This window comes from Staurois parvus, unplaced genomic scaffold (assembly GCF_062004578.1).
Source record: "Staurois parvus isolate SC_StPar_1 unplaced genomic scaffold, SC_StPar_1.0 ptg000671l, whole genome shotgun sequence".
Classification (NCBI taxonomy): domain Eukaryota; kingdom Metazoa; phylum Chordata; class Amphibia; order Anura; family Ranidae; genus Staurois; species Staurois parvus.
In genome coordinates this window covers 173,772-197,731 of record NW_028318467.1, presented here as the reverse complement: position 1 = coordinate 197,731, position 23,960 = coordinate 173,772, and the positions used below count along the sequence as shown (strand labels likewise).

The window sequence follows — 23,960 nt, the reverse complement described above, 5'->3', positions numbered from 1 at the left end:
ATAATACTGTACTATCTTTTAAGGAAACCTATATATAGGCTGATCATGCGGACCTCTTCTACAGAAAATGCTTGTTCCCCGGCTGCAATGCTGACCTAGTGGCTTCAATACTCTAAGTTACAGATGCAGAACAAGTATGGAAATATTTTTTTTTACTTTACTCTTCACTTGATGAATGCCTATTCTAGGTCTTGCCATGCACTCACACACCTGAACACGGACAGTCCGCAGACATTTCACAGGCTCCATCTGACATCACAGCACATTCAGGGGGTGAACAGAGAGGACTATTTTGCAAAATGGAGCCAATTTCCTTTTCAGCCTGTACTAGAAATATCCATCCCAATCAAGTCATTTGATACTTACCATAAGCTCTTCACATTTATACATATAATAAAGATCACAAAGCAACTCAAAGCATTCATTCAGCTAATTCCATTCTGATAGAACAGATGTAATTCTGAGTCTCCTGCACCCTCTGGTGGCAGCAACTGATATACACGTTTCCAGTTCTATGTGTACATGCTCTGTGAGCCAGTTCACACCATATACAGTCCAGTGACGGTTTTTTTCTGCATCAAAAATGTATGTTACATGGATTCCAATGGAGAAGTTCACACCATTGCAGTGCGTTCCAGTAAAGTCAAAAAAAGTAGAACAAGCTAAATTGTTTCTGCAACAAACTGCACTGGAATGCAGCAAAACACACCAAAAATACACTGGAAGACATCTAAACACATCAATACCACACCGGAATGCATTACAGCAAAAAAATAAACAATTCCCAGAAAACTTTGAAAAAAACGAAGAGGGAGAAAATGTACTGGAACGCATTAAAACAAAAAATAAAATGCATCAAAACGCACATGCAGAAATGCATCTGGACTGTGTTTCTGTGCTGTGAACCAGCCCTGTAGACAACTAGACCAGCCTTTCTCAGCCAGGGTTCCACCAGTGGTTGGTAGGAGTTCCACGGGCAATGAGCAGATTCTGCCTCCCAGATAAGTCATTACTGAAAATAATTATATTTTTAGCTATCTGTAAAGTAATCAAATTTTTCCAATGAGCACAAGTGTACCCCGGTAACCATCACATTAATGTGCCATGGGCTGTAGATATAGTAATAATTAGCAGGGGTTCCCTGAGACCAGAAAGGGTTTTCAAGGGTTCCTCTTGATTGAGAAAATTTGCATTAGTTGGATAGAGATTAGCCTGGAGTTGGGGATTTCACTACATGTTGGCCCAGTTAGGTGACCTTTTGAAAGGTGTCTGGTAAGATTGGCTTTCTGGTGACCAGAAGAGAGAGATCACCGCCATTTCTTTTGGCTGCTACACTAGGCTAAAGCAAGAAGGAAAGGTCAGAGCTGGATCTAACGATACGGTTGTGTAATATCTTCAGCAGCACTGTACAAAGTACTGAGACAACACGGCACAGGATACACATTTTATATGCTCCAGCTGGTGCAGAACACGGATGACAGATAGAGGGATTGCTCACCTGGATGCAGCCAAAATCGACATTCTCATAGTGGAAGTGAGCGCACTCGGCCAGCTTTGGGAAGTGACCCTTTGTGAATGATAACCTGATGATGGGAAACAAAGAGACAAGGTGAGTAAATGGGAACAGATAACCCCCTTACACACCAACGCCCAATAGGCAAGTTTTGGTTTGTCAGTATTCTTCATAGTACTATATATCCTCACACACTTCTATTTACAAAGCTGCTTTGGTAACTTTCTGCACTCAATATCCTCAGGATTTTAATCCACAAAATGTCTATTCTGATGTTGGCTTTGGCTTTTTATTAAGGCTTTCCAGAGCTCTTAGGTGGTAATTTTAATAATATTTAGGCAAAAATGAAGTGATCACATAAACCCTTATAGGTAAACACAAAGCCCTGAGTGGTGTCCTGCAATATTGGTGGATGTCTTATTTACAAGAGTTGCTGGCAAGCACAAGGGGGAGAATGTTAAAAGGGCAGAATAGCAGAGTGTACTACATACGTCCTGTGTACGGTCATAAAGTTTTTTTGTATGTGTGTAGTATGCCCAGTATCAACAACTGGTTAAAGTGTTACTACACCCACAATAGTAAAATCAGTCTGTATATGCAGTAAAGCATGCTTGTTATACTCACTGTGGAACCTAAGGGGTTAATCCTTCATAATTGTATAAAAAGGCTGTTTGATCCTGTCTTCTCTGATCCTCCTGTTCTTCTACTGTCCCCAATCCATCAGCTGATAGTACAGAGCCCTAGGAGGCACTCTGCACATGCTCTGTTTGTTGTGTATTGCTAGAGATTTTTTTTCTTTTTTTGGGAGGGTGCATGTAAGCGGCACAGGGCCAATCAGCACTGTACAGACAGAGGGTCAGGGGTCATGCAGCCTCATAGGGCAGTCAGAGGGGAATGAAAACTCCTCCTACAAGCTTTAACCAGTGCTTGGCAAGACACTGCTAAAAGTCAGAAGACTGGTCTATACTGCTTATGAGAAAAGGTATTTAGCAGTTTATATTTACTAAATTAATTGAGTTTCCAAGTTCTGTGTACTGAGGGAGACCAGATATAGTGAATGCAGGGTCCTGAGTTTAGTAACACTTTAACCACTTCAAGTCTGGACACTTTTACCCCCGTCCTGTCCAGGCCAATTTTCAGCTTTCAGTGCTATCACACTTTGAATGACAATTGCACGGTCATGCAACACTTGATTTTTTTTTTTTTGCTATATAAATGAAAAATTCCAAAAAGTTTGAAAAAAAAGTGTTTTTCTTATAAAATTTTTCAAATAAATATTTCATCATAAATCTTGGCCAAAATGTTTTCAGTTATCTTTTTAGTTAAAAAAAAAACCAAATTAGTTTATAACCAAAAATTATAAATTTTTAAACTTTTTTTTTATTTTTATTAATTTTTTTTTATATTATTTATGTTTTTTTCACATACTGTCACTCTAGCAATACAGTGTCACCATGGTGACACTCTACTAATTGTTTATTTTTTTTTTTTACACTGATTGCTTTTACACCCATAAAGGCTGTAAAAGCAATCATTTCTCCTTCTCTCTGGCTACATTCTTGCAGCCATTGAGAACTACTGTGTGAGCTGTGATTGGTCACAGCTTGTCACATGGTACAAGGCTGTTGTGAATAGCCTTGTACCATGTGACCTCTGTGATCATTCACAGATTTCACAGAAGTGACATCTTGCTTACTACTCTGCATGTGATCACTGATTGGCCAATTGGTGATCACATGATCGGGACCTCACACAGAGGTTCCGTCCGACGATCAGTGTTCCACTGAGTCCGGAGGACACAGCGGGCACCGGATCGCGGTGCTGCGCTCTCCCAGGGAGCGCGCACAAGCAGGGGACGGGGAGGCTGTTTATAAACGGCCACCCAACCCTGCACTGCCACCATCCGGCCGTTTATATACAACGGCCGGACAGGAGGTGGTTAAGTAAACAGTGAAAACAATTGGCTTCATTTTTCTTATTACAAATATCAGTTAAAAAGAAAGCTTCTCTACACACCTACACATCTGTAGAAGTCCTATACCATGCCTTATAGAGACCACATCCATTAAACATTTCATAGTAAATGCTCCACTTTAGACATGATAGGCTTAATTCACAAATCTGTAACACATGGATAAGGATTTGTATTTTAGTCATGTGACTGTCATTTTCACATCTCATTGGACTTTTGGTCATATTTCTGACAGTAAGAATCCTTATCCTAGTGCATTAGCCTTGTGAATTGAGCCTTATATAGCCTGACAGGACATTACAAATGCTGTAAAAAGATAATTTAGAAGGAAACTCACTTTTTGACATTTTTGACTTTCATGCTGGCGGTGTTGCTACAGGAGCGCATCGGAAGTTCCACTGCGATGGGAAGTTCTCCGGGAACTGGTATATCTGCTCCCCGGGCCTACAAGAGATACATATAAATATCACATATTCATATGAAAGAATTATCAAACATCTGCTACAGGACTCTATAATCTCCTGAAGGAATTATCATTGCGAGGAGAATGAAATTCACTATTGCAGCAATCACACAGATACAAAGCAGTTTATTTTAACCTTTCCTGACCTCTAATAGCAGTTGGCTAAATCCCCTGATCAGCTTTCTGCTATGCTTGTTTATAAAAATGTAAGTAATCTTTTATATTTGCATTTTGTTTTTTGGGGTTTTTTAGAAAAGCAATCAACCATTTTTTTTAAATCCACCATATCATTCAGAGTTAATGTTTAAGGAAATGTACCTATTCTCACTGCTTTTACAGTAAAGAAGTCTTTTCATAGCCATGGCATTTTTCTCATTGCAAGGGGATTCCTTTGTCTGTTCCTAGAGTTCTATCTAAAGTTTATTCACTATAATCCACTTTTACAATTTCTTAAGGTTAAAAAAATGCCTCTACTCAAGTGCACTAAAGGAAGAGATGGCTGCTCAGTACTAAGTGATTCATCATTTTCAATGTGCAGGACACTACAGCTAGCCCTGTACTTCCGACCCAAGCAAACTTGAGAGCTCTTATACACAGAATTCCTAGTGTCGTTTATCTGCCTGCTTCTCCCCCTTGGCTATTCACAGAATACTTTGTATTTTGTGAATGGTTTACAAAATACAAGGCATTGTGTGATTGGACAAGGGAAGATGTGGGCAGATAAATAACTCTAGGGTTTCCATCTATCCAATCCCAAAACAAATAATAATTGTAGTTTAATACTCCTTAGAAGTGATGGGTACATTTATTTTATTACTTTTCAGACTTTATTGCCTTTATTGTCACATGTTGATCCTGCCATTAATATGCTTCCTGTCCCTAGGTGGCTACATTCACTCATCCACCATGTCAGTGGAGGGAACCATAGTCATCATCCAGGCTGGACTTGAGACGTGTGTCTTTCTTTATCTCCATCACATAGTGGATTGATAAGATTAGTGGTTCCTCCTCACTTCATTAATTCTACCCTTCTTTCACACAGGATGAGGGCCATCTAACACTTTGTATGAGGGGAAAAATGTTCCTCTCTCAAGTCTGCACTTCTATTATTGGGTTCTAATGAGTCCGTAATTTGTATAATATCCATTCACACCAATGTGGCTCCAAGGAGCAGGGCCCTCCTAACCCTCTTGTATTGAACTGTATTGTTGCTGTATTGTCTCCCGTTATATTGTAAAGTGCTGAGCAAACTGTTGGCGCTATATAAATCCTGTATAATAATAATAATAATAATGTGCTGGTGTTATTTATTGCTGGGCATTCTAACACAATGCGATGTGTTATAACATGTTGCTGTGCATAGAATTAACACAGAGGTTATAAAATAAATGTATACATTCATACATACATAAACTAGCACCTGAAATGTGTCAGAACTCCGCAGCGCACCATGACAGCGAACGCACATTATGTACTATGCATTGTAGTGCGGTGCGCTGTGAACCAGCCCTGACTGTATTTTCCTGGCTTTAAAAGTTGCAGACTGGCATTGTGTTAATCCTCAGATAGGCAGATAACTATCTGAGAATGATGGGGGGCATCGGACACCTCTGGATATAAATCCCAAAATTCCTGCATTGCTGCAATTCTCACCTGAAATTTTCCAGAAATACAGAAAATCTCTTTGTGAGAAAATAAAAGCCTCTAATTGCCAGAAGCCTTAGATATCAAGGAGGTGATAATAAATGTGAGCTTCCTATTTTAGGGTAGTCTATGGGCAGTCTCAGTCCGAAGTCCCCACGGATACAGACATTCCCCATGTATTAAACGTTACATCTTCTCCTAAATTGCACAGCTTGACATCCATCCACAGGCAAGCCATACCATTTTGGGTGTTTATTTTCTATTGGCTCAACATAGATATAGAGAAGACACAACCTAGAACAGAAAACAATCTACAAAACCCTCTCATCTCTGTGAAGGAGATGTTGGAGACGGACATAATCTGAGTTGTGAATGAGGACGGAGCCTGTACAGGACACAACAGGCCTGTTCCCAAGAATGGAAGCGTCACCCTCACCCCCATCAAATCATCACAAGAAATGAATTATGTATAGGGGAGATCATTATCTTTCCCTCCACAAACCATCATGGCTTCTACACAGAAGTTATTTGAGAAACAAAGCATGGAAATATGAGAGCCATGGGGCAGGAGGAACAATTCCAGCACCACTGTCACATCATGGCCAATAGAGGGCAGTAGTGTCCTATCAGCTCTATGGATGGAATTGGAGCATACATTATATAGAGCCACATTCTGCAATCACAGCAATACATACAACATGGAAAACAAACACAGATTATTTCAGAATGTAGAATATGCTGCTTGTGACAGTGTATAGGTTCAGAACCTGTCTCAGATAAAGCCTGATGCTGTGAGACACACAGAGAAAATGACATTGGTACTCATTTGTAGCAGAAATGTACCTCAATATAGTGTTCTATCTAGATAGGTCTGCAGAAGAAAACCTCATTGGCAGGACAACATTGACATAATACAATACTTCTACTATCCAGAAATACAAAACCCATTCAGAGTACAAACAATATTTGATCTACATGGTTATAATGTACAGCACATGAGCAGCAATTCAAACCTAAAGTCCTGTGTGTGGTCACTCCTCTTCTTCAGCATGGCAGCTGAGCAGATGAACAACAAAATCAAGCTGTTTCCAGGAACCAATGCTGATGAAGAGATGGCAGTGGTCCAATATACAACACATGTGCCAATTTATTTTGTAAAGCTGGCCATACATTACACTCTGTTTTTGTTTTCTTGATCCGCCAGTGGGCTGATCGAAAAAACTGAATGGATTTCCCCATTCACACATTGAAAGCGGATAGTGAAATCCTCCCGCTGCACTACTGAATTCTGACAATGGGACTCCCCCGCTGCCAGAACACTCTAATCAGTGCTGTAGCCGATTGGCTGCTTGAACTGATCAAACACACATTTTCCAGCAGTCCCTTTCAAAAGGAGCCAGTCAATTAATAGACCCCACTCGAATGGGAAGGGCCATAGATGGATCGTAATTTAGCTGGTCTCTGCTAAACCAGCCAAATTTTGTTTCCTCTAGGGCCAGCTTAAAGTGATTGTAAAGTTTTTTTCTCTTTTTGGAATAACAAACAAGTTATACTTGCCTGCTCTGTGCAATGATATTGCACAGAGCAGCCCTGAACCTTTTTCTGGGGTCCCCTGCCGCCATTTTAGACTCCTCTTTTTCTGCATGTGCTACCATAGGAAGTTGCTTCCTATGGTGGCACACATATGGGCTCACTCCTGAACCAGGCTCTGTTTGTCCATTGACACAGACAGCACTGCTTGGCCCCATCCCCCACTCTGCTCACTGGAATTGACTAACAGCAGCAGGAGCCCGCAGCTTTCGGCCAAGCCTGCGAGAGACTGGAGAGAGGAGAGAAGTTCTGCAGATGAGCACAGCACTGGATCGATATAGGGCTCAGATAAGTATTTAGGTATGGTGAGAGGGAAGAAACAGGCACTGAGATGATTTTTACCTTAATACACAGAATGCATTAAAGGTTAAAAAAGCTTATGAATTTAGCACCACTTTAAGTCTCTGGCCTCCCTAATGCTGGCCATAGATGGATTGAAATTCAGGTGGTTAAGCAGGGACTGCTGGAAAATATGTGTTTGAACAGCGCAGGCAGCCAATCCGCTGCAACACTGATCAGTGTATTCTGACTGTAGGGGAAATCCGCAAATAGTACATACAATACAATAGTGCAGCGGGGAAGATTTCCTCATCCACCTTGAATGTCAGAATGGGGGAATCTGTTCAGTTTTTTCAATCAGCCCGCTGGCTGATCAAAAAAAAAAAAAACCCAGGATAATGTACAGGTGAAACTCGAAAAATTAGAATATCGTGCAAAAGTTCATTTATTTCAGTAATGCAACTTAAAATGTGAAACTAATATATGAGATAGACTCATTACATGCAAAGCAAGATAGTTCAAGCCGTGATTTGTCATAATTGTGATGATTATGGCTTACAGCTCATGAAAACCCCAAATCCACAATCTCACAAAATTAGAATATTACATGCAATTAATAAAACAAGGATTGTACATAGAACAATATCGGACCTCAGAAAAGTATAAGCATGCATATGTACTCAGTACTTGGTTTGGGCCCCTTTTGCAGCAATTACTGCCTCAATGCGGCGTGGCATGGAAGCTATCAGCCTGTGGCACTGCTGAGGTGTTATGGAAGACCAGGATGCTTCAATAGCGGCCTTTAGCTCTTCTGCATTGTTCAGTCAGCATCCCCATAAAGCTCGTCTGTGGAAGGAAGCATGAAGTGCTTCAAAATCTCCTGGTAGACGGCTGCGTTGACCCTGGACTTAATGAAGCACAGTGGACCAACACCAACAGATGACATGGCTCCCCAAATCAACACAGACTGTGGAAACTTCACACTGGACTTCAAGCATCTTGAAGTGTGAGATGCAAAAGTTGCTCTCGTCAGAAAAGAGGACTTTGGACCACTGAGCAACAGACCAGGTCTGTTTTTCTTTAGCCCAGGTAAGAAGCTTCTGACATTGTTTGTTGTTCAGGAGTGGCTTGACAAGAGGAATACGACATTTGAAGTTCATGTCCAGGATCCGTCTGTGTGTGGTGGCTCTTGATGCACTGACTCCAGCCTCAGTCCACTCCTTGTGAAAGTCCCCAACACTTTTGAATGGCCTTTTCCTGACAATCCTCTCCAGGCTGCGGTCATCCCTCCTGCTTGTGCACCTTTGTCTTCCACACTTTTCACTTCCACATAACATTCTATTAATGTGCTTTGATACAGCACTTTGGGAACATCCAACTTCTTTTGCAATTACCTTTTGAGGCTTTCCCTCCTTATGGAGGGTGTCAATGATGGTTTTCTTCACAACTGTCAGGTCAGCAGTCTTTCCCATGATTGTGATTGTGACTGAAGCAGACTGAGAGACCATTTAAAGGCTCAGGAACCCTTTGCAGGTGTTATGGCTTAATTAGCTGATTAGAGTGGGACACTTTGAGCCGAGAATATTGCACCTTTTCACAATATTCTAATTTTCTGAGATTGTGGATTTGGGGTTTTCATGAGCTGTAAGCCATAATCATCACATTTATGACAAATCACGGCTTGAACTATCTTGCTTTGCATGTAATGAGTCTATCTCATATATTAGTTTCACCTTTTAAGTTGCATTACTGAAATAAATGAACTTTTGCACGATATTCAAATTTTTCAAGTTTCACCTGTATGTCCAGCTTAAGTTTGCTTTTCCTTCTTTGCTATTGGCTGTTTTTTTTTTTAAATTATAATCCTGTCTGCTCTTCCTCTACATTGTGTACCTGTCACATCGCAGGTCTCCCCCCCGGGCCCATTCTCACGAAACATCCCAACAAACATGATTTCTTCAGCTGGAATTTAAGGACTATGTGATTATCCTCAAATGTTGTTCTGGCTTTCTCAATGGGTCTCCATTTCCACTTATCTTCCAGCAAACATTTCTTCTTTCCTGAATCCTCCAGTGGTGGATTCCATGTTTCTGCCATGTAAGTTACTATTTGCTTTATGTCTGTTCTACATATAGCAAACTTTAGGGCCTGTTCACACTAGCAGCCATGTTATAACACAGCCGCTGGTATGTGCTGTGAAGTGAATAGTGCTGAAGCACAGAATATGCATCGTCCTATTGTGCATAACTATATTGAAATGTTGAAACCAAATTTCAATCATCCATATGCCCTGCAGCGCATTGAGGTTAGAAAAAAAAAAAAAATGCATGTTGTACTTTTTTCAGCCCACACAACCACAACATGTTGGTGTGAACTGAATGCTTAGGACACAAGGCAAACTGCCTTCTCAAGGCTGCCCAGCGCAGCACAATGCATTTTAGTGTGAATGGGATATGTTATGGATGGATTGCTGCTAGGGCTGCAACTAATGATTATTTTCATGATCGACTACTTGGCCAATTATTGTTTCCATTACTCGGATAACAACCTCAAAAAAAGTTTTGTATATAATTTAGTTAATATGTATATGCAGTGGTAAATATATATAACCAGCTACGCATATGGTTAGGGAACATATAGGTCCATATATACAGTAGATATACTATTAGAGATTGAATCTGGTACATATCATCAACCTCGGAGATCAAAATTTTTATTTAAAAGTAAAAAAAACCAAAAAACTAAAACACTGTTTTGCAGACTTTCAGACAGGACCGTAACATATTTTACGATGCATGACAGAGTCCCTTGTCATAGACAGGTAGCTTGATGATACAAGCTACCTGTGCCTGCTGGCCATACACAAACTAACTATTCATTTTAAAAAAAAATTTCGTTTTAAAGGATAAGTTCACCTTTTAGACAAAAATAATAAATGCACAGTTTTTGTTGCAGGTAAAAAAAATGTGCAATTATTATTTTCGTTTACAGGAACCTGGAAAGCATTCCACCAGCGATTAGTAGATCACTGATGCCATGCAGTCTCCTCCAGACCTGTCAGAATATCTGCTTGCCATACGGGATGTAGGAGCAAGCAGATATTCTGACAGGAACTACCATGGCGCTCCATAACGCTGTGGTGGTTCAATGAAAACTACAAGCTGACAGCCACTAAGGCTGTTGGGACTTGCAGTTCATTCATTCACGGAATGAATGATGCAGCCATGTGGGTGGAGCCCCACATAACCGCGCTGTTTTCAAATTTGACAGATAGTACGGGGAGAAGTCTCCCCGTACTATCTGTTAGAGGGAAGGGGGGCGGCGGGCAGTGACTATGGGAATATTTTACATGTTCCACCCTAAAAACAGGTGGAACATGTAACATGTTCCCAAAGATGAAATTATCCTTTAAGAATGTTCGTTTGTTTTTCTAATTGTTAGTCTGATCAAAATCGCATTCGTTTTTGACCTCAATCATGGGAAAATTCGAAGGAGCAGAATAGAAAAGCTTTTTTGATGGTCCGCTTTTCACTGAAAGTGTACAGTAATCATACGTAAATAATCGAATAGAAAAAAGCGCATGATTGGAAGCAAACAACAACCCACAAAAAGGTGGCACTGAACATAGAAATCGTACAGTAAAAAGAACGTTTGCCTTTTGTCATTTGGGAATTTCCTTACAAGCTAATACTATTGTCGGTTGCATCATGATACGCATCTTCCTGGAAAATCGGACAATCGTTTGTCTGATTTTCTCATAGTGTGTACCCCACTATAGTAGCAACAGCATGCTTTTTTTTATCACCTGTCATAATGAAGTTAAAAAAACAAAAATTAGCCCTTTATAGTACAAAAACAGCAGATAATCACTAATATAAGGGGTTAATTTATACTGTGAAACAGTGAAAGTAATAATATGTACTGTATAACATATATATTAATAATCCCAGAAGATGTACACAATATTTTAACTGAGAGTCAGACATGAAGCTACATGAAGGGTGTGTGTGTGTGTGTGGGGGGGTTGTAATAAATCTTTGACTTTAAAGCATAACTTCACCTTTTAGAAAAAAAATAATAAATTCACATTTTTTAGCAGGTAAAAAAATGTCCATTTATTATTTTTGTCGGCAGGAGCCTATGAAGCATTACACTAGTGATCAACAGTTCGCTGATGCCATGCAGGTTACCTGCAGATCTGTCACTACTGTATATCTGCTTGCCATACGGGATGTACGGCCAAGCACATATATACTGACAGGAAGAATGAATGAACTACCGCAGCGCTCCTCGGCGCCATGGCAGTTCACTGAGGACTACAAGCTGATTGCCACTAAGACTGTCGGGACTTGTAGTCTCTCATTCACAGAGGACAGCCACGTTTTTTAAAAATTTGACAGCTAGTGAGGAGTGGAGGGGGGGGGGGGTCGGTCTGGTCGTAACATGTTACTGCAACAGGGTGGCTTTGCTGGGAAAAATCACGTGAATATATGTGATTTAGCATTTCCAGGTAGGGGAGGCACTCGCGCCGCTCTATCACTGGGACCCGGCCGGGACTCAGTGATCATTGGCGAAGCTGAGAGGGGAGGGGATCTGTGTGTAAACAACACAGATCTCTCTCCTGTCAGCATGGACATGCTGCTTTCTACCTCTCTGCACAGCAGAGAGATAGAAAGCTGCAGGTCTGCTAAGTAAAACAGCACACAGTGCAAAATAAAATCACTCCCTAACACACAGTTAACCCTTTGATTGCCCCATGTTAACCCCTTCCTGCCCAGTGTCATTAGTACAGTGTCAGTGCTTTTTATTAGCACTGATCACTGTATTCGTGTCACTGGGGATGTCAGTGGCAGTTAGTCAGTTCCCACCCAGTGTTAGAAAGCCTGCTGCAGTCTCGCAGTCCCGCTATAAGTCGCTGATTGCTTAAATTCCAGTATATATACCACCGTTTGTAGGTGCTAGAACTTTCAGATAAACCAATTAATATACACTTATTGGGATTTTTTTTAGCAAAGACATGTAGCAGAATACATTTTGGCCTAAATGTATGACAATATTTTATTTTTTACAAAATTTTTTATTGGATAGGTTTTATAGCAAAAAGTCAAAAATAATTTTTTTCAAAATTATTAGTCTTTTTTTGTTTATAGCGCAAAAAATAAACACAAAGGTGATAAAATACCACCAAAAGAAAGCTCTATTTGTGGGAAAAAAAATGACAAATTTAATTTATGTACATAGCATTGCATGCCCACGCAATTGTCAGTTAAAGTAACACACCGCTGTATCGCAAAAAATGGCCTGGTCAGGAAGGGGGGTAAATCTTCTGGAGGGCAAGTGGTTAAATTTAATTGTAATGCCTTATATTACCTCAAGTCAATCAGCCTCCAGCTTCTCTGGGTTCAGATGCTGATCTAGACATTAAGCAGGCCATATATGATTCAGTGCAGAGTTGAACCACAAAAAAAAAAAAAAAGGAAAGAAAAGAACCGATTTCCCCATTCACACATTCAAAGGGGAAGGGGAATTGCTTCAGCTGAGCTATTGTCTTCTGACAGCAGGGAGCATTTTCCGCTGGTAGAATACAATGATCAGCTTTGCCATCTATAGCTGGCTGCTTGGATCAGTCGAGGAAAACCTGAAAGTCTGGTTGCACACAAGTCGATCAATAGTTAACCCGTGCACAACCAGGTGGCACATATGTGGACAGAAATTTGTGCGGTCCCTACTGAACCAGATGAGTTTGCATCAATCAATGCATGGCCGGCTTTACTCTCCACACATAAGGCCTAACATAACTTTCCTGTGGTCGGTCTGTAGTGAAGTCTCTGACAAGACATACAAGACCAAGACTGACACCAAGCACAACATGCCTCATGCATCCAAGTGTCCGCACAAAAAACAAATTTATTTCCCCAAAGAGACTTATCAGCTGCAACCTAAATCAGGAACCTGATTTGTGTATTACAATTAAAGGCAGCGCTACAGGTTTTATGCCAAATGCTTTCTGCACAAAAAAATCCTTAAATGGCATTGTTTTGTATGAAGGAATCTTCTTCTAGATATCATGAATAAAAAAGTATCAAATCATTCTTCTCACTAACCTCTGTGACTATAGGCACTGAGTAAAAAATTCATTTTCAAAGCTCTAAAATAACAGCTCGTCCTCCAGCTTGGTAGTCTGCCAGTCCTCTAATGTAAATGTACAAAACATACTCTAACCGTGTTTCTCAACCTTTTTTCAGTCAAAGCACCCTTTAAAAATTATGGGCAGTCTTTTTTTCCCCATTTTGGAGACTGTTTATAATTTTAAAAAGGTGCCCCATTCTAAAATGTGAGAAACTATTATTATTATTATTATACAGGATGTATATAGCGCCAATAGTTTGCTCAGCGCTTTACAATATAACGGGAGACAATACAGCAACAATACAGTTCAATACAAGAGGGATAGGAGGGCCCTGCTCCTCGGAGCTTACAATCTAGGATTCTAATAGTTTTATATAAATCCTGTATAATAATAATATATAACGCAGCAACATCCACACAAGTAGGACACCCAACATTAGAGGTGATTTATTCTTCCAAAGCAAATACACTTTTGCACACTGGTACTGACTAGTATTCCAATGTTTCTCTTCTCCCTCAGTTTTTCTCCATCACTGAGCTAAGGTGACCCCAGCACTGATGGCGAGAGGCAGGGGAGGGTCAAACTAGGATGCTGTGCAGGCAGCTGGCATGCTCCTTATCAACTGATGATGTAATTGGTTGTCAAGACGCCGGTGGGTAGAAGGTGGTAATGGCTTACAATGAAAACCAGTGGTTTTGTGTAACTAAAAGGCAGGCTTGTTCCACCTGCTGGCTTGTATATAAGCTTTGGGCAATTTTTAGACATTTTGCCAAGGTACCCCTGAAGAAGCCTCACGGGACTCTGGTTGAGAAAGTCTGCTCTAACCTGATAAAAACTAACCGAATGTGGACTTCATAGTCTCTGTTGCCCAGCCTTGCTGGCACAGATGGGTGTCTCTGAGCCCACAGTGTCTGCATTCAGAGACACGCACCCACACACATTTCACATAAGGATCAGCAGCTCTATCCATGCAGCTGCTGTATCCCAATTGACATGAGTGGGACTGCCTGCATGCGGATGCACAGAACACGGAGAAGCAGAGATCTGTACTCCCACTGTAGAGGTGACATGGTGCTGCCGACTCTCACAGGTACATCTTCTTCACACCTCTAGAGATGTGTCTAATGATGCCATGTGGATCAGGTCAGTCTGACGGGGCCTCATCTTCACTTCCATCATGGTTGCTATGACTGTCACTCTCAGACTGATCTTAGTGATACATTGCCATGGAAACCACAGAAAACACATCACTCTGCGGGCTTTGATGTACATACAGCGGCAACCAAATCACAAAACACTTCAAATGTAATAGCAAGAACAAAACCTAATGGGGAGGAGATCTATGAAGTGGACAGAATGTGCCACATCCATACGCAATGACATGCATCGTTTAATCGAATCTTAGTAACAGACACGTGGGCTCCTATTGTACAGCGACATTTTATTTTTTCCAGATATTTACAAAACCTAACAACAAGACAAGTCTCCTACAACACACAATTGACACAACCACAACATAACAGAAAAATAATTATGTGCTTACAAATTACAAGAAAAATTAACAAAGACTTTTAAATCACTTGACCTCTGGAAGGTTTAAACCCCTTCATGACCAGGGTATTTCTGCTGTTCAGCACTGTACTACTTTAACTGGAAGTTCCTCAGTCGTGCAACACAGTGCCCAAATTAAGATTTATAATTTTTTCACACAAATAGCTTTCTTTTGGTGTTATTTAATGACCACTGGGTTTTTTACTTTTTGTAATATAAATGAAAAAATAATGAAAATTTTGAATAAAAAATATTCGGTTATAAAATTTTGCAAACAAATAATCTTTCTTCATAAATTTAGACCAAAATGTAGTCTGCTACATTTCTCAAAAGAGTGTATATTATTTAGTCTGTGTGCAAGTTATAGAATCTACAAACTATGGGCTATATATTTAAAAATTGATCATTCCTGATGTAGGGGGCCTATCTCATTTCTTGAGGTAGTTAGTATGAGGCATGGTGACTTTTTCAAGTAATGGTTTTGTCATAATTTCTGTAAAATGAAGATGTTAAATAAAATGTGTTTTTGTTTTTTTTAAATACTGTCACCAGTGTAGTAAAGTATCATCATATGAGTGGTATGGAAGTGATCAGGGATATGTTTTTTAAAAAATTAAATTTTTAAAAATATTATTGCATATGGTCTTCAGAGTTGTTCAGTGGCACCAGAGTGACACTGTACTACTCTGTGGAAAGGGGAAGTGGGTGATCAAGGATTTTTTTTAACATGGTGATTGCTTAGGACAGTGATAATCACTGTTAGAAACAACAGTTTTAACTGTCATGAATGGCTTCCTTTCATGGCAGCTTGCTTACAATTGTAATTTTGTGATTGGCTACAGCTAATCACATGGTAAAGGGAGCCAGGTACCATGTGATAGCTGTGAACTAATCACAGCATCACAATAGTAAGCAAGCTGTCATGAATGGCTTTCATTCACAACAGTTTTGCTTACTTGTAATCATTAGATTGTGTGATAACCTGGCCACTCACAGGATAGCTCCACTGCCTGCAAGTTTGGGGGGGAAGGGGGTGGTGGCTGCGGACTGCGACCATGTTTCATGTTGCACACTAACTATGGAGGTAACATGATCAGAAAAATGGACTAAAGCCGGTCATAGACTGTCTGAATCTCGGCAGGTTCAGCAAGAATGAGCCAAGATTTGAAACATCTATGGGCAGGCTGAATGTACACCCAAGTTGTTTGATCGATCAACTTGGGTACAACCAGCCTGTCAGATTTTACATGTAATTATTGTTAACGGCTATTATAGACATTAGCAGTAATCCCTGTGTTCTCCCAGCGGAACACTGCAGCTCAGTGGGAGGGATTGCCCCATCCACACTGACTGTGTTGATGGGGGAATCAAGTGATTTTCTTTCCTGCAACCCATGTTTGCAGGAAAGAAAATTGTTGCGTCTATGGCTAACTTTAGCTTTTAAAAATCTTTAAAAGAAAATGTCACCTCTCATCACAAATATAAAGTCTCCGAAAAAGTGTAATACAACCAGAGCACCCTCAATGTACATGTCAGGGATCCTACAGCGGTAGCCTCTAGCACTCCACAGACCGGATTCCCCCAAGGCGCGGAATCTAAGTCCCTACCTGCTTGTTCACCAGAGCCCCTGATGGTGGGGATGGACTTGGAGCAGGCCGAGACCAGGTCGCGGCCCCTGAGTTCACCCAGCTGTGGTAGGAGCACCGTTGGAGGTGTATAGCAGGTGAGAGTCTGATGTGAGGAGGTCACAAGAGCAGCGTCAGGCAGGCCGTATCGGTAACAGTGGTGGCAGCGTGGTACAAAATCAGCAGGCAGAGGAATAAACAGGTCACAAGCCGGGTTCGTTAACAGGAGATCAGAACGTGCAGGGTTAAGCAGGAGAATGGTCAGACAAGCCAGGGATCAGAACAGGAGACGGACAGTAAATCAGGGTCAGGCAGGGTCGGCAACAAACAATCTACTCACAGGAACTTCAGGAAACAGGTAAGACCATACGGCACTTGAGCATTGCAAGAGCTGGGTTTAAATAGGCCGCCCAACTCCTGACAGGTGCTCCTGGGTCCTAGTGCCTGCCCGGCGCCGTCATTGGTGACAGGCGTGCCTGGGTCCTAGTGCCTGCCTGCCTGTATGTCTTGTCAGGATTCTACGCATGTGCAGATTCGATCGCCGAGGCGATCTTCCCATTCCCTGACAATGCCCCTCCCTTACGGGCAGCCTCCGGATGCCCACCCGATTCCTCCTTTGTGGCTGGCTATGATGGAATTCTCGTACTAATCTGGGGGCATGGACATTCTGGGCTGGTTCCCACGAATTCTCCTCCGGCCCAAAGCCTTTCCACTTGATCAGGTATTGTACCTGACCACCCCTCTTCCTACAATCCAAAATTGCCTCCACCTCGAATTCCTCCTCCCCGTTGATATCTATAGCTTCTGGAGGTCTAGACCTGCGGTCTAAAAAGGGGTATGGAACTGCAGGTTTTAATAATGATACGTGGAAGACTGGATGTATTTGGAGGGACTCGGGGAGAGTCAGTTTAAATGCCACTTCATTAACCTTGCGTTCTACTGGGAAAGGTCCCACAAATTTGGGTGCCAATTTTCTGGATGGGCATGTCAGTTTTAGGTTGGCTGTTGACAACCAAACCCGATCCCCAGGGTGTATGATCAATTCTCCCTTCCTCCTCCTGTCACAGAACCTCTTACTGTCTTCTTGGGCCTTAGCCATTGTTTCCTGTAATACCTTGTTATTGGTAGTAAAGAATTCTAAGGTGTCCTGGGCTGCCGGGACTGAGTTCTCAGGAACCAGGTCTGGCAGGAAGGTAGGATGGAACCCATAATTGGCAAAGAATAGGGATTGGTTGGTGGCGGAATGATTCGCATTATTATATGCAAATTCTGCCATTGGTAGAAGTGTCAGCCAGTCATTCTGCAGGAATGATGTGTAGCATCTCAGATATTGCTCGAGAGTCTGATTGGTTTGTTCTGTCTGCCCGTTTGTCTGGGGGTGATATGCTGACGAAAAAGATAACTTAATCTCCAGCCCCTCACATAGCGCTTTCCAGAATTTGGACGTAAATTGCACCCCCCGGTCTGAGACAATCTCTCTTGGCACTCCGTGAAGCCTCACAATCTCTCTAATGAACACTTGGGCTGTTTCGGAGGCAGATGGTGTCTTGGCTAGTGGAAGGAAATGGGCCATTTTAGAAAGGTGATCCACTACCACAAAGATCACGGTGTGATCTTGCGAGGGTGGCAATTCTACAATAAAATCTAAGGAGATCATACTCCAGGGACGGTCAGGTATTGGTAAAGGTCTCAACAGGCCCCAGGCCTTGTCTCTGGTAGGTTTATTCCGGTTGCAGATGGGGCAAGATCTCACGTACGCTTCACAATCCTTGGCCATGTTTGGCCACCAAAATGTGCGTCGTGCCAGATCTATAGTCTTATGTATCCCAAAGTGCCCCGCTAGGGGATGATCATGGCAGTAACCTAACACCAGGGACTGGACCTCCTTGGGTACCATGATCTGTTCCCCCTTCCAGAAGAGCCCCTCCTTATTCAGTAGGGAGACTCCAGGCAGGTCAGAGACCCAGGTGGAAGCAGCCTGCAATTTAGACAACAGCTCAGATTGAAGCAGTAGGAAGCTACCTGCTGGCAGGATGGTGTCTGGCTGGGGGGTCTCTCCAGGGTCCTCAAACATCCGGGAAAGAGCATCTGGCTTAGTGTTTTTTGACCCAGGACGATACGTTATGTGGAGGTTAAACCTTGCAAAAAACAATGCCCATCTGGCCTGGCGTGGACGGAGGCGTTTAGCGGTTTTCAAGTACTCGAGGTTTTTGTGGTCGGTATAGACCAGAATGGGATGTGGGGCCCCCTCTAGCAGATATCGCCATTCCTCCAGAGCGGTCATAATGGCCAGTAATTCCCGATCCCCAATATCATAATTCCTTTCCGAAGGGGAGAGCTTCCTAGAAAAGAAAGCCACTGGGTGCATCAGCTCCTTGGCCCCTACCCTCTGTGATAACACTGCTCCTACAGCCACTTCCGATGCATCTACCTCTAGTATGCAGGGCAATGATGCATCAGGATGGTTCAGAATGGGAGCCGTTGTGAATAGCTTTTTCAATGCCTCAAAAGCTGCCTGTGCTGCTGGGGTCCATTGGAAACGTACTCCCACTTTGGTGAGCTGAGTAATGGGTGCTACCAGGCCTGAAAAGTTCTTTATAAATTTTCTATAAAAATTGGCAAACCCAATAAACCTCTGGACGCCCTTCTTATCCGTGGGGGCAGGCCATTCCAGGATGGCCGAGATCTTTTGAGGGTCCATAGTGATCCCCGTGGGGGAGATAATTAGACCAAGAAATGAGATGCTTTTCTGCTCAAAACAGCATTTCTCAGCTTTAGCGTAGAGTCCATGCTGACGGAGACGTTCTAGCACACTCCTAACATGTCCCCGATGTGCTTCCAAAGACGAGGAGAATATCAAGATATTGTCCAAATAGATGATTACAAAAATGTCAAGGAAGTCCCTGAAAATGTCGTTGACAAAGTGCTGGAAGGTGGCTGGTGCATTACATAACCCGAACGGCATGACTAGACACTCAAAATGCCCGAACCGAGTGCGAAACGCCGTTTTCCACTCATCCCCCTCACGTATCCTTACCAAGTTATAGGCACCCCTGAGATCCAGTTTAGAAAAAATGGATGCCGATTTTAACCTCTGAAACAACTCTGGAACCAAAGGAAGGGGGTAGCGGTTTTTGACCGTAATCTTGTTGAGGTCCCTGTAGTCAACACAAGGTCTCAGGGATCCGTCCTTTTTCTCGACAAAGAAAATCCCTGCCCCGGCCGGTGATGTGGAAGGGCGGATAAATCCCTTACGGAGGCTCTCATCAATGTATTCTTTTAGTGCCCCTAGTTCTCGTTCAGATAGTGGAAAAATGCGGCCAAAAGGGATTTCTGAACCTGGGAGCAGATCAATGGGGCAATCATATGCTCGGTGTGGGGGAAGAACTTCTGCCCCCCGTGGACTAAATACATCCAAGAATTGGTGGTAGGCCGCAGGCACAATTTGGGCTAACTCGGCATCAGGGCTTACAGCCAGTAGGGCCTGTGTATTTAATGATAACTTAGATAAACAATGTTCCTGACAGTATTGTGAGGGAAACTGGACTGACCCGGTCTTCCAGTCAATCTGGGGGTCGTGAGTTCGTAGCCAGGGGAGCCCCAGAATAACTGGAAATAGGGGGGACGCGATGGCGTCCAAACGGAGGAACTCCTGGTGATGTCCCGCCACTGTGGTGTGTATGGGAGGGGTCTCCCGATCTACCGTCCCCGATTTTATTTGAGACCCATCTGCCAAGAAAATATTCAACCCATGTTCTTTGGTGAGTAACGGTATCTGATGCTGGGTGGCAAAACTGAGATCAACAAAGCAGCTACATGCCCCGGAGTCAATAATAGCCGTCACCTGTATGCTTCCTCCTGGGAGCTGAAAAGACACACGTACAGCCAAGTGAGTGGGGTTGCCTGTGCACACAGTAGATATATTAGAGAAAATAGAGGACTTACAGTATTTCTCCGGACAGGAGCGCACCATATGACCCGCTGCTCCGCAGTACAGACACAGGTTGTTTGCCCGACGCCTCTGTCGTTCCTCAGTAGAAAGGGAAGGCCACATCAAGCCGAGTTGCATAGGTTCGGCTCCCTCTGACGGCTCTGGGCCCCGATTGCCGACACTGACCCTTGGCATGACTGGTACTCTTGGCAGCATCCATGAGGTTCTTTGCCCCTGGCTGGACCTCTCCTGTCTCCTTTCCCGCAGTCTGCGATCGATTTGGATCGCACGATCTATTAGACCTTCCAAGGAGTCTGGAACCCCTATTCTTGCCAACTCGTTCTTCACTGGTTCCGACAGTCCCAACCGGAATTGGTGGCGCAAGGCTGCGTCGTTCCATTGTGTATCTCCACTCCAGCGCCTAAACTCCGCAGCATAATCCTCTGCAGCCCGGCGTCCCTGTTGTAGAGAATAAAGGGCTGCCTCAGCCGAGGCAGCTCGATGCGGGTCATCGTACAGCTGTGCCATTGCCTTAAAGAAGGTGGCCACAGTGTTCAAATGTGGGTGGTGGGCCTCCATCAGGCGATGGGCCCATCCCTGAGGTTCGCCCTGCAACAGGGATATAACAAATCCCACCTTCACCGATTCTGAAGAGAAGGTCCGGGGTTGCAGGTCAAAGTTTAGCTGGCAGGAGTTCTGGAAGGCCCTGAACTTCCCTCGATCCCCACTGAACCGCTCAGGGGTCGGTACTCTTGGTTCTGGCGGAGGAATTGTAAATGCTGCTCCAGTGGAAGGCCCTGCTGAACCCGTGGCGGGAGGTGTTCCCACTGAGCCCAATGTTGTGGGGGTTGGTGCGGCCAGGCTCTGAACCTGTCCCTCCAGGTGCTTGTATCCCTCTTCCAGGGTCTTCACCGCTCGTGTGAGTGCTGCCAGATGTTGGCACATCTCTTCCCAGGGTGAAGGTCCTCCTCCAGACTCTGTCATGGCCGTATGGTTCTGTCAGGGATCCTACAGCGGTAGCCTCTAGCACTCCACAGACCGGATTCCCCCAAGGTGCGGAATCTAAGTCCCTACCTGCTTGTTCACCAGAGCCCCCGATGGTGGGGATGGACTTGGAGCAGGCCGAGACCAGGTCGCGGCCCCTGAGTTCACCCAGCTGTGGTAGGAGCACCGTTGGAGGTGTATAGCAGGTGAGAGTCTGATGTGAGGAGGTCACAAGAGCAGCGTCAGGCAGGCCGGGTCGGTAACAGTGGTGGCAGCGTGGTACAAAATCAGCAGGCAGAGGAATAAACAGGTCACAAGCCGGGTTCGTTAACAGGAGATCAGAACGTGCAGGGTTAAGCAGGAGAATGGTCAGACAAGCCAGGGATCAGAACAGGGGACGGACAGCAAATCAGGGTCAGGCAGGGTCGGCAACAAACAATCTACTCACAGGAACTTCAGGAAACAGGTAAGACCATACGGCACTTGAGCATTGCAAGAGCTGGGTTTAAATAGGCCGCCCAACTCCTGACAGGTGCTCCTGGGTCCTAGTGCCGGCCCGGCGCCGTCATTGGTGACAGGCGCGCCTGGGTCCTAGTGCCTGCCTGCCTGTATGTCTTGTCAGGATTCTACGCATGTGCAGATTCGATCGCCGAGGCGATCTTCCCATTCCCTGACAGTACAGTATCTCACAGAAGTAAGTACACCCCTCACATTTTTGTAAATATTTTATTATATCTTTTCATGTGACAACACTGAAGAAATTACACTTTACTATAATGTAAAGTAGTGAGTGTACAGCTTGTATAACAGTGTAAATTTTCTGTCCCCTCAAAACAACATGCACTCAACTTCTTTGTCACATGAAAAGATATAATAAAATATTTACAAACATGTGAGGGGTGGACTCACTTCTGTGAGATACTGTAAATGTATTTTGGTCAAATGTTATTTATGCACGCTGCACTTCTAAATGTGAGGACCTACCTGCATGGTATCAGACTATTTGTAGGTTATCTAATGTAGCCAACAGATGATTCTTTTTTTTTTTTTTCATTTCAACCAGCAAGTTGAACGAAAAAAAAAAAATACTTGATTTTCCCATTCACACATTCAAGGAGTAGGGGGGAATAATCCCCACTAAGCCTTTCGTGTTCTGACAGCAGGAAGACCCATAAATAAGAATACTCCGATCAGTATGCGGCAAACATCTGACAGGGCATTTGTACAGAAGTTGATCAGTAGATGGACTTCTGTAAAACCACCCTATCTGTACATGGCTCGACATTCAGCCAGTCTCTGCTGAAGCAGCAAAATTTCAATCCATGTATGGCCGGATTAAAGAGTATATAAACCCAACATTTCATATTCCTGGTATGTGCCTGTTGTACCATGTACATGTATGAGAAAGTATCCTGTTCCCTTTGCATTGCTTTCTTTGTATGAAATCCTTAGTGTTCATACCTGTCCCTCCACGTTCCTATTAAAAACTGACCACAATTAGGCAGGAGAGCACAACATGGTCAGTTCTGTGTTGTGCTGGGGACTCAGCCTGCTCTCCTCCAATGTTCAGAGCCCCTCCCCCTTTCCCCACGCATGGTCATTCACTGGGAAGCTCAGTGTACTGCAGTTTGTCCTCTCCCAGCTCTATGTTCTGTTCACAGCTGCATAAGGAGCTTAGAGGGGGAAAAAACGCATTTATAATGGCTTTTACATGTATACACAAAAGTTACCTTTCATTTCTATTTTAAACTGAATGGGTTATTTTACAAGGTGATGATTTACATATAATTTAAGGGTCCAGGTTGTGTAGAATATAAAATATATATGTGGAAAATATCTAAGTAATACTACCTCTTAAGGGTTACTTAATAATTTCTGGGTTTCCTGTCAATCTGGACCTGTTGTTGAAAACCCAACCTCTGCTGACACCACATTGCTCTTGTGACCAAAATAAATCACAACTGTAAAATGGACAAGGTTAGTATAAACCAATATGAAGTTTATATTGGGATTGAAGTTAACTTGGTCAAAAAGACTTGTCTTCTGTGCGCTTGTTGGGGCCAAGCTGGTATAAAATTGAGTTGAGGTGTGGAATATAGTTCCTTAGAATGGTAACCCAAAGATAGTGAGGGAACAATGGAGATTTAACACTTTTCCTCTTGGTGGTAGCAAATTAGGGCAGGGTCCCCTTTATAGCATTAAACATAGGGCAGGCTTGAAGTAATGAATAGCAACAATTGGCTTATGTGTCTATGAACAAAGACAACTCCCTCTGAAT

General features: G+C 43.1%; 1 protein-coding gene across 8 annotated transcripts in view; it reads right to left on the bottom strand.

The window, feature by feature from the left end:
- The window catches only part of ARHGAP32 (Rho GTPase activating protein 32), a 291,658-nt gene that overhangs the window by 110,568 nt on the left and 157,130 nt on the right, over positions 1-23,960 (bottom strand). For all 8 annotated transcript variants that reach the window (XM_089652090.1, XM_089652091.1, XM_089652092.1 and 5 more), the window contains 2 exons: positions 3,823-3,929; positions 1,499-1,583 (listed from right to left, as the gene is read on the bottom strand). In XM_089652090.1, coding sequence (XP_089508216.1) covers positions 1,499-1,583; positions 3,823-3,929 — 192 coding nt within the window. The remainder of the gene's footprint in view (positions 1-1,498; positions 1,584-3,822; positions 3,930-23,960) is intronic.